At 36.5% G+C, this 11,920-nt stretch overlaps 1 protein-coding gene across 1 annotated transcript; it reads right to left on the bottom strand.

The window, feature by feature from the left end:
- Positions 1 to 6,789: 6,789 nt before the first annotated feature.
- On the bottom strand, positions 6,790 to 9,631 carry LOC115971239 (40S ribosomal protein S6). The gene is made up of 6 exons (XM_031091024.1): positions 9,520 to 9,631; positions 9,362 to 9,426; positions 8,015 to 8,072; positions 7,832 to 7,940; positions 7,406 to 7,678; positions 6,790 to 7,237 (listed from the first exon to the last, which is right to left on the bottom strand). Exons 1-6 carry the CDS (start codon positions 9,523 to 9,525, stop codon positions 6,999 to 7,001), a joined length of 750 nt encoding a protein of 249 aa, XP_030946884.1. The 5' UTR covers positions 9,526 to 9,631; the 3' UTR covers positions 6,790 to 6,998.
- Positions 9,632 to 11,920: the final 2,289 nt, after the last annotated feature.

Below are 11,920 nucleotides of genomic sequence, written 5' to 3' on the forward strand. Positions count from 1 at the left end.
AGTCTATGGTCTTGAAGATTAAGAGGAGACCATTGAACCCAATCTTTATGCTTGAGAGGGATATTATAACCATCCCCAATCCACCATCTTCCTTCCCTCAAAGTTGGACATTCCTGTTTAATGATGTTTTTCCAATACCAAGAATGGTGTGGTTTGGGGCAACAATCCTGAATTGGTCCTCTAGGGAAATATTTTGCTTTGAAGGTCCTAGCTAGAAGAGAATGGGGATTATGATGAATACGCCAGAACTGTTTGGTGATCATGGCTTGATTCATTGTTTTGAATTTTTTCAGACCAAGCCCCCCTAGCCTCCTAGGTTGACAAACTCTATCCCAATTGATTAGATGTAATTTCCTTTCCCCAGTCTCATGCCCCCACCAAAAGGCTCTTACAACGGCATCCATTTTGTTGCAAATGGTATCAGGTACCCTGAAACAGGAAAAAACATAGAGGGGAAGAGATTGGAGAACAGAAGAGATGAGTGTAGTTCTACCAGCTTGTGATAAGAGTTTAGCCTTCCAACCTTGAAGTCTAGAATGGAGCTTATCTACCAGAAAATGAAAGTCTGCGCATCTATTTCCCCTCATCTTAAAAGTCATTCCAAGGTACTTAGTTGGATTCTGAACCAGATTGACATGAAGTGTAGAAGCAAGAGATTCTTTGTCCACAGCAGCCATGTTAGGAGAGCAATAGAGATCCGATTTTGCCAAATTAATTTTCTGTCCAGAGATAGAACAATACCAGTCCAAGATGGCAATCAATTTTGTAACTGACATATCATCCTTTTTGAAAAAGAAAAGAGAGTCATCCGCAAAAAGGAGATGAGTGAATGAGAGACCATTCCTACCAATCTTCACACCTTTTAATTGTTTCTGATTTTCAGCTTGCAATAAGGCAATAGAAAGGATATTGGCACAAAACAAGAATAAATAGGGAGAGAGAGGATCTCCCTGTTGTAGCCCTTGGGAAGGCTTAAAAGAGGATGTTAGATTCCCATTAACAAGCAATGTATAGCTAACAGAAGTCACACATTCCATTATCCACTGAATCCATCTTTCCTCAAACTTCATAACAGTAAGGACAGCCTTAAGAAAAGTCCAGTCGACCCTATCATAGGCCTTACTCATGTCAATTTTAAGAACTCCAAAGCAAGCCTGTTTACCTTTTTTCTTCCTAAGCACATCTATAATCTCATGAGCAATAAGAATGTTATCAGTAATGTTCCTGCCTTTAATGAAAGCATTTTGATATGGTGTTATAAGGCTATCCATGAGAGGTTTGAGTCTATTCACTAGAATTTTGGATATGACTTTGTAAATAACATTACAAAGACTAATGGGCCTAAAGTGAGAGACATCATCAGGGAAAGGAATCTTGGGGATAAGGGTGATGAAGGTATGATTAAGAGGTTTAAAAAGTGACCCTGAGTGGAAAAAAGCTTGAACAGTGTTTATAACATCCCACTTAACAATGCCCCAAAATTCTTGAAAGAAGAAGGCTGGAAGACCATCAGGTCCGGGTGCTTTGTGAGAGCCAAGTTGGAAGACATTGTGTTCAATCTCAGTAGGTGTAATGGGAGCATTCAGAAGGCTTTTATGCTGATCAGAGAGAGAAGGAATGGGCAAGGATTGAAGATCATGAACAATATCAAGAAAGTTGGACTGATTATTGTTACTAAAACAATTTTTGAAATGCCCGACCAGAATACTTTCAATGTCCATCAGATTATTAGTAATGTTTCCATTAGGATCTTTGATTTGTACAATCCTGTTTTTGGCTCTTCTTTGCTTGACAACCGTCTGAAAATATTTAGTATTCCTGTCTCCCTGTAGTATCCACTTAGTTCTAGCCTTTTGTGCCCACATTAATTCTTCCTTATTCATAAGGTCTTCCAGTTCACTTCTAAGTTGCCTCTCCTTCCTAACATCCTCAATAGATTCTAAGGAATTTTGAATTTGCTGCAACTGAACCTGTTTAAGCCTAATATCCCTCTCTACCTTCCCAAAAACTGATTTGTTCCATTCAGTAGCAGTTTTCTTGACATTTAGGATTTTATGCCTTAATTGAACAGCCCTAGAACCCATTGACTTAGTAGACCAGGCTTGTTGAATCATACTCGTACAATTGGGGTGTTTAGTCCACATAAACTCAAATCTAAAGGGTCTGGCTCTGAAGGGGGTTTGGAGTTCAAAGTCCAAAAGGATTGGGCCATGATCTGACCTAATTATTGGGAGATTTCTAAGGGAGTAGAGAGGGTACATGTTGATCCACTCCACTGAAGCAAAAGCCCTATCAATTCTCTCCATAACAAATTCATTCCCCTCCCTGTTATTCATCCAAGTGTATTGCTGTCCTGTAGCAGCCAGATCACACAAATGGAGATTAGAAATGACTTGTTGAAAAAGCTTTGCACCCACAATAGTGCCTTGTGAGAAGGAAAAATTTTCCTCATTGTTTAAAACCTGATTGAAGTCCCCTATACATAACCAACAAGGATGGGCAGAAGCTTTAAGGGAAGACAGTTGTTGCCAAACCTCCTCCCTTTTATCATGTTCAGGGTGTCCATAGACAAAAGTAATAGAAACAAAAAAACCTTTATCATCCAAAAGCTCAGTGTGAATCAAATGATTAGAAACAAAATTAATCTTAAGATTAGGTCTATTCATCCACGCTAAAATCAGGCCCCCACTAAAACCCACTCTAGGATCTTCCCATCCATCTGAAAACCCACATCTAGTCCACACTTCTTTCCCTTTGCCTTCTACTAATTTAGTTTCCATTAGAAACATAATATCAGGTTTAAATTCATGGGATTTTTGTTGGCATTGTAGAATTGCAGAGGGCTTGCCCAAACCTCTGCAATTTCAGCTTAGGATCCTCATGGCTGCTGGGGAAGCTGATTAGGGTCAGCTTCCCAGCACCCTTTTGGATAAAATGGAGCTTCTGCATTTGTATGACAATCAGAATCAATATTAAAAGATGGAGGATCAATGGTATCAAATTTGGTACCTTCCTTTGAGAAGAATCCACAGAGAAGCTTTTGGCGGATGTTTCTCCCTAGCCGGCCAATATCTGTCCTGAATCTCTTCTTAGGAGGTACTTGACTGCTAACCAAATCTGACCCACGCTGCAAATTAATATGTTGACCCGGATCAGAAGCAACTGAAGCAGGAGAAGGTGGGCCAGGACCAAGGTTTGTAATTGCTGTATTATGAATGTTGCTTAGCCCAGTGTCTAAGCTAACTGTACGATTGTGGGCAGACTCCACCTGTGATTCATCATTCGCTAAGTATTGGGTCCAAGACTCATCCTAGCCCAAGTCATGAATCCTTCTAATCTGAGGCCCAGTACTTGAATCACCAACTTCCAATCTAAGTCTATCTCTATCCACTCCTTGGACTAAATTGTCAATAAGAGGATCAGGTATCACAGGTATTTGTCCCCTACTCCATGCATCTCTACGTACCCAATCAGGACAGCCTTCATTTAGCCTGTCTAAATTGAACATAAGAACAGTCTCATCACTATCAGTATCAGAGTTGGACCTCGAAATCTCTCTTAAGGTGCCATTAGTCATGAAAGGGCCATGTTCTCCTATCCAAGTCCAATGCAAATTGGATTCTGAAGGTAAAGCACACGGAGGGCGCAGGGTAAAGGTAGCAGAACTCTCAGGATTATGGTCAAGAGGCTGAGAGGTATGCAAAGTATGGTTCGGGTTATGGTTAGTAGAATTGACAGGATTAGGAGGATGATCAGGGGAGGAGGCAGGGGAAATGAGGGGAGATTGGGAAATGGGGATGATTACTTAAAGAAAGGGATAAAATTGCTGAATTAAGAGTTGCATGTTCATGTTCAGGTTGGGTGTTGTCCAGAGGAGCTTGAGATGAAAAGATACCTGGTGGAATAGGGATATGTGGAGTCTCTAGGTCAGGAAACAAGGGTAGACTTTCATCTCGGAGGTGTTTAGGGTTGGAGGGTGTTGCATGTTCATGTTCAGGTTGGGTGTTGTCCAGAGGAGGTTGAGATGAAAAGATACCTGGTGGAATAGGGATATGTGGAGTCTCTGGGTCAGGAAACAAGGGTAGACTTTCATCTCGGAGGTGTTTTAAAAATTTTTGTAAACTCGTGAGGATGATGAAATGCTATAAAACGCCATTGCATACACCGACTTGAGTCTGGCATGCTTGACTTATTTCATATTTTTCTCTTACAACATTCCTATTAATGTTACATTAATGCGAGGTACACTTTTTCACAATCTTTTTTAAAGAAAAATTAATTCAATAGTTGAAAAAATGACGAATTAAACCATAAATATCTTAGTTAGAAATACCAAGAAGTGCAAATCAATTGAACTACACAGTTCTTTGCACAATCTTTTTTAATTACAGTTAATGTGATAAATTGTAATTAGATTCATTAGTTTTCCACAGGCCATTGACATCATTTTTATTAATATTGATAACATCATACCATCTCAATAATTAAAAAAAATATTGTGAAAAAATTGTTGTCCCTAGACTTATTATTAATACTATTTAGAATGATGATATGACCGACACATCATTATGTTCTCGTAGGGTTGTTCATCCACCCAATGTGTCAGTAAAAATAGCCAAATTGATTCATGTTGACCAATGACAAGTTGTTTACAATGATGGAGATCGAAAATAAAATAAGAAAGCAATGGATGCCTAGTTTAGTGGTCAACAACTCAATAGTGAATCTAAAAAATTGGCCATAATTGACCACTCATCCTAACGGGGATGGATATCTCATTGATTTAAAAATACCTTTACATTTTTAGAGCACTAGTATTGGTGGTGCTAAAAAAATATATTGCTATTTTTAGCACCACCAAATACAAAAGTGAGACTCCATTGGTGGAGCTATAGTCAAAATTTTTGGTTTCTTTGCTACAGTACACAACTAAAAGATGGCTGTACACAGTAACTCAAAGGTTAAAAAAAAAATTATTCTATGTTCACACTACTTTAATTATTTTATTGATTTCTTTTCTTTTCTTTATTTTTTCTCTTCCTTTTCTTTCATCTCTGTTCATCCGTCTCTCTCATTTTCTTGCTCTTTTCTTTTCTCAAAACTCTCTCCTTCTTCTCAAAATTTTCACTCAAATTCTTTTCTTTTTCTTCTCAAATTTTCTCTCTTTCTTCTCAATTTTTTCTATGCTGTGTGAGGGTCTCTTCTTTTGCTGTGTGGGTGTGGGTGTGGTTGTGGTGGGTCATCGGCGTCGTAGTCATGCTGTGGGTATGGTGAGTCATCAGTTCCAGGTCATGTTGTGGGTGTGGGTGTGGGTTTGTGCCGTGGTGTTTGTGGGTCTTGCCGTGGGGTTTGTGTGGTGGGTCATCAATGTTGTGGTCATGCCATGGGTGTGGTGGGTCATCGATTTTGGGTCATGCCGTGGGTGTGGGTTGCCGTGGGTTGGTTGTGAGTTGATTTTCTTGGGTAGTTGTGGGCTGATTTTGGTGGTGGGTTGTGTGAAGTGGTGGCTGATCGGTGGTTGTGATTTTTTTTTTTTTTTTTAAATGTTGTTGTGATTGTTGTTTATTGAAATAAATATATTATTTTATCGTAGTTGATATATTATTTTAATTTGTTGTTTATGTTATTTTATTGTGTTGAAAGTTAAAATTAAACTACTAATATTGAGTGTTTTATAAAATGAGAAGGTAAAATAAATAAAGTAGCTTTTGATAGAGCCAAATAGCAAAAATTATGACTCCACCAATGTGGATGCTCTTAGATTTAAGTAAAGACAGAACTAAAGAACAATCCAATAAAAATACTCATTTAATTCTCACTAAAACGGTTATTATAACTTCTCATCAATAAATTGAAGTGCTGCAATATATCTTTATTTTTTATGAATTGCAACCTAGTTGTTAAAACAAAACATAAACAATTGTCTTCTCTTTCCCTCCTTTTTGTTTATCTTTGAGGCGTTGGCATAAGCAATTTTCTTAATACTCAATTTTTTTTTTTTTTTTAATGTATTCTTCCTCATATATTTGTATGTTTGTACATAGAAATACCCAAAAAAAGAACAGTTGATGCAATATAAAAAATAAAAAAAAATTTAATTAATTAATTAAAAAAAGATTTGAACACTTGTCAACATTGTGGACAAGTCCATCAACATCTAGGAACATAAGAGAAAGTAACTTGACAATTGTTAACCGAATACTTTTGTCTGTAAATATGCATATTTGATTCCATTCATAAATCTGTTTTCTTCCCCATGAGTTTAGAGTGATCTAATATTAGAAATAATGGGGGCTTATTTCCCACCAGCTTGAAGTTAAGGATGGGTTGTTTATGCAGTCAATGATCAACTTCGCATACCCTTAAAAAGTAATCCAAACGCACACACATGAAAAGCCAAACAAAGTTTTTGGGAGGCCAATATTTCATAGGATTTCCAGCTAGGAGAGCTCTAGATGCCTCTACCAAAAAAAGTAACTTCCATGGATATTAATAGAGGTGCTAAATATTAAAAACTTAGATTTGATAAGCAGTGAGTTCCATTATTAATTTTCTTTTTGGCATGTATTTATCTCTCTTTTCAGGAAAATAAAAAGAACAATCATTAGTTAAAACTTAGAAGCATCAATTGATTGCCAACAGGCTTTATAGTCCCATTGACACCTACCCAATTCACAGCCCTTGTGCCAGTGGTTTGACCCGCCTCCCCTCCCTTCCCCTCCACAAGAAAGCATTAACAACAATCAAAGATCTAAAGAAATGCATACGAACAAAACAATAACCTGTCAATTATAGGTAAATTACTATGCAACATTAAAAAAATCTCCATTACAAGAAACCATCAACATGTAATACGACGAAAAATCCATTGAAAAAAGCAACATAGAGTACGTTCACAAAACAGGAAAACAATATCAGAAAATTTCATTGATACTCATCTTTTAACCAAAATTTCTAGACTTGAGAGAGCATGGACCTAGCTTAAGAGATGCATGAACCTAAGCCACAATAGATGGCTTAGATGCAGCAGAGAGCCTGGATCTTTTCTTGGCTAAGCTCTCGCTACGACGATCTCTTTGCTCCTTCAATCTTGAGGCAAGGAGTTTATGATACTCAACAGCAGCTGCCTTGGACTTGGCAATTCTCTTCTTCTTATCTGCAATCCTTGCTCGCTTCCTCTGCAAAGTCAATGGAGTGACCAACCTCTGAATCTTGGGAGCTTTGCTTACTTCCTTCCCTGCCAATTGCACAAGCAGCATTATACTTAAGAATTATAGAAAACACAGAGCTAACCACCACAGTAACTGAATTACTATTGAACCTTCTAAATCAAACTTTTTAAAGGCTAATAAGTACATCCACAGGCCCTAGCCCAAAAAATTAACATTGAAATTAGGAAACTTACCAGCTTTTGTGGTAAATGTTCGACGATAGGTGTTGACATACTTTCGAACATCATCCTCCTTTGAGAGATTGAAAAGTTTACGGATCTTAGATGCCCTCTTTGGACCTCTCATTCTTGGTTTCTCAGTGTCAGTCAGACCAGGAAGGTCATTCTCACCCTTCTTCACAATAACCAAGTTCAGAACAGAAAGGTCTTGGCTGACAATGCATCCACGTACAGATTTCCTCCTCCGTTCTCCGTTGCGCCTACCGTGCCCACGGAAGCAAGGAGTTCCTGGCCAGATAAATATAAATATTTCTTATCATAATCCTTTAAGACAATATAATCAGTCTCTAACAAAGCATGTCATTGGCTATGATGAACCAAGATGCTTCTAAGGATTTTGGTAAATTGTAGCATGCACTAAAAGCAAAAGGTTTGGCTAACCTCTGTGAAGCAAGAGACGGACACGACCAGGAGTTAACACTCCCTGCTTCATTGGGAATCCTTGCTTGTCACAACCTCCCATGATTTTAAAAACATAGCCCTTAAATTCCTGCAAAACAGATATTTGAGAAAACTAGAACTTGTAGCAGGATTTGACAAATGAAAAACATAATGGGTGCATACCTCTCCAAGAGAATCTCCGCTGACCTCTTGTGAAATCCTCTTGTCAAAAAATGCTCGGCTGCAAGTTCAAAGAAACAAAATAAAACATGAGGAATTATCACTAGCAGAAGCTTTAAGTAAAAAAATTTTGCTATTTCAATTGACTCATATAATCTAGATATACACCATATTTGGTTACATATTTTACATATAGCCTCAAGGTAAAAATTCAGAAGTTACCAATCAAAAAATCATTGGTACAAGTTCGAAAAAAGCAGGAACATGATTGATATTAATCAAGCATAGGTACAACAAAAATTTGGTTGATAACAACAGAATCTTCAAACTAATGTCTTTCTGTGCTAGTTAGTAACATTTATAATTTTATAATCAACTAGCTTAATGACATTTAAACCGATTAGCTAACATTTTCTATAATTAAGAAAGAAAAAACAAACGGAAACACTAAAGCGCATGGGAAGTGTATCAATGCTGACCCAATAGAGGCCAAAAAATAAAAACTTAAGTCACTAGTATCTTTTTTCCAAAGCAATATAAGACGTAACAATGTGTGAAAATATTTCTCTATGTCAAAATCGTTACAGGAAAATACTATATTTTCTCTGCAAACTGATTGTGATGATATGGTGCCTTCTGTAAGTGTAACGCTCATTAAGCTCATAATTTTATCTGAACTTATTCCAATGATATATGTTGAATTCCAAAATTATATTTGCAAGAAATTAATGGACAGAGTTTAATTATGCTAAATTGGAATTCAAGTCAGGTTTCTAGATTTATTTGTTTAAACCCATGTAAGGATGCAACAATATAACTTGCTTAAATGCCTATTAGCTTTTACAGGGGAAACAGAGGACAGCATTGATTATATACAATTGAACATAGCTTAAAAAACTAACATTAAAACCTGAGAAACCAGGCCGGTGATATTTGAGTAGAAAATTCCTGGGCAACATTCTACATTAAAAGCATAAGCAAAATAAAATAGCACAAGGTGACATGCACAAAATGATTGTGAAACAGGCTATTTTGGCTTTGGCCGTGAAATTCCGCGACTTTCATTAAATCATTTCGTTTCCTTTTCCAATCCCATTAATCTTTTTTTATCATAGACCCTGCTTTTACTTGTTCCAAATTCTTTTTCCTTAAAACACAGTAACTAAAGACAACATGTTAATGACAGATTTAGCTGGCCCCAAAAAAAAAGAGTTGAGTTATAGGATTCATTCAAACAATTGAAAGATAAGCAAATCCTCTTTGGTATGAAAGCTATTAATTTTATTAGTACACAAAAAAAATTTTGAGTCTGTAAGTGAGAGAGAGAGAGAGAGAGAGAGAGGAACTAACAGCTTCTGGTCATCGTCGATTTCGAGCTTCTTTTGGCACCCAGTAGTTGGGTTTGCGATGTTGAACTGCAAAACGAAAAAGAACCTAACAGTTAGTTTCTACGTATTCGTGTGTGTGTGTGTGTGTGAGAGAGAGAGAGAGAGAGAGAGAGAGAGAACCTTCATGTTGGATGTGAGAGAATGGGGCGGAGTGGAGCAGATGCGGCTGCAAATGAAGATGACACAAAAAAAAGGAAGCGAAGCTTGTGCTTTCGTTAGGGTTTTGTATGATGCGCTTCGGAGAGATACTATTATGTGGTTTTTTTTTTTTTGGGTTTTGGGTTTTTTCCCAGACGAATGGGGCCAAGGCCCAAACCTTAACAAACGGAGTCTGGCTCTTAGAGAGATCAGACCTCAATAGTAGGCTCAGCCCATGCCATATAGAAATTGGGTTTCAAGCTTTCAACAACAAATCCTTCAATTATTGGTAATAGAGTTTAATTTTTGTAATAAAATTGTATGCAAACTATTAGTAATGGATTAGTTAATGAGTACTAACATTGTATAATTTGAAAACTTTTTACAGTGAACTTTTTTTTTGTATCTAATTATTCTTTCGAGTGTATGCAGTCCTCCTCTCCCGTCTCACACACACTAGGTTATTACATAAAAGAATCTCTTGAGACACCAAGTTATTCCATGAAAGAATCTCTTGAAGGTGATCTCAAGATATTAACAAGAGATTTTGAACTCAAGATCATATGAATATCATTAGATTTTAAGAACCACTTAGCCAACACCTTGAGTTTTACAGTGAACCATTTTAATTGTTAATGAATGTAAACACTTGTCACAAATCAAAGATAACTACTTTGTATAACCACCATTTTTAGGACGTAACTTTTATGATTATTATTATATGATATGATAAATATTTTATCCCTTTTAATTTTCATATATCTTTTTTTGATAATCTTAATCTTGCTTTACCTGTCAGTATGTGATGGGTAAGATAACACCCGTCATCTTGATCTTGGTCTAAAGTAATAACTGGCATCTCGACAAGATAATGGCTTGGCGCCTTTGAAAACAAGTCAAGGCCAAGTGAGAGAGAATAATTGGCTAGCAAATTTCAACCCCCTCAAATTTATTGGACATTTACCTCACAATCTAATCCCGAAAACCTTAAAAGCTAATCAAGAAATTATGCAGTCTCACTCTCATTCAAGAGTACAAATTTCATGCCTCACTTTGAATAACAATTTCCACCGAGTAATGAGGAGAAAAACAATCCAAAAAACACCTTAAAAGGAGCTATAAAGTCCAGTCATAGATATGGTCCTAGACAAAAAAAACCCCTTGCCTTTGTTCCTTAAGAAAATATTTATCCTCTTTTCTGACTTAAGCATCGAAGAGTCATGCAAACCTTGACAACTCTTCTAGTGCTGTTATTTTTTTTGTTGTTGTAGGTGTTTGGGGATCTTGGGCCTCTTGGTTAGGTGGGTGTGATCAATTACATCATCACTATGATCAAACAACCTAAACTATATTCCCCTCCTCCATCCCCCCCCCAAAAAAAAGGAAGTTATTTACAATTTTATGTACTCCTCAATTTTTGAAAAATAAACCATTTTTCATTTCTTATTAGTTAAATGAGATTTTAATTCTCAATCATAAAATAGAATCTCTTCATTTTTATTTATTCTTTTGATGACTTCGTAATTATGGTAGGCGTGAGGGGATCTGAACTTTAAATATTTTCTTTGAAAACACTAAGAAATGTTAGTTGAGCTGCAAGACTCTTTATCTATTCTCTTCATTTTAAAGAAAATAAAAAGGACAATTCCTCATTCTTGGGAAGGACCCTCCATATTTTCTTCATTTGTCTCTATGACAAGTATTAAATGGAAAATTTTGGTTCATCATTGTTGCTTGAAATTTGAATCATTGGTAAATTTCTCGAAAAAAAAAAAAAAAATCTAAGAATACAAGTGTGAGGGTCCTTTTTTGGACAGTGTCCAGGTCCAAGTTGAAGCAAGGACCCTCAGCCTTTGAGTTGTTGTTTAAAGAGACTGGGCTTGGTTCATCGTAGCTAGATGAACTGTTTACAAACCAAATGGTGCACAGAGCAAAAATCCTACAATACGTACATACTATTAAGCAAGATTATATATGTATTGAACAGCAAAAAATAGTAAAGGAACAATGTAATAAAGAGAGAGACAAATATATTGTTAAGGATCCTTAAAACACTATGAAATATTTCATTACTTTCTTTAGTTGTAAATCACAATGTGCTTACTAAGACGTGTTATAAGGTCCAAATAAGTTCAAAAATTACAGACGTAGGTGATTATCTAAGCTTTTAAGACTTGCAAAGTTTGAATCCCTGTGAATCAAAGTATATTCTATAATGGCTGTTTTCGGATACCAAGCGATATTTCTCTTTCTTTTACTACTTTCTTTGAGTTTTTGACAGAGTTTTCTTAATGATTCTGTTATGATTCACTATTGCTGAATGCCCCTTCAATGATGGCTGTTTCTCCTTTTTATAGCGTCATTCTAGGGTTCCGAGATACCA

Source organism: Quercus lobata, chromosome 12, assembly GCF_001633185.2.
Source record: "Quercus lobata isolate SW786 chromosome 12, ValleyOak3.0 Primary Assembly, whole genome shotgun sequence".
Taxonomy (NCBI): Eukaryota; Viridiplantae; Streptophyta; class Magnoliopsida; order Fagales; family Fagaceae; genus Quercus; species Quercus lobata.

Bases quoted from the DNA above. Each gene is read 5' to 3' on its own strand.
- LOC115971239 (XM_031091024.1), bottom strand. The intron at 8,073-9,361 runs GTTAGTTCCTCT...TTGAACTTGCAG, and splicing joins ATCGACGATGACCAGAAGCT to CCGAGCATTTTTTGACAAGA. The intron at 7,679-7,831 runs GTTAGCCAAACC...TTATCTGGCCAG, and splicing joins CCGTCTCTTGCTTCACAGAG to GAACTCCTTGCTTCCGTGGG.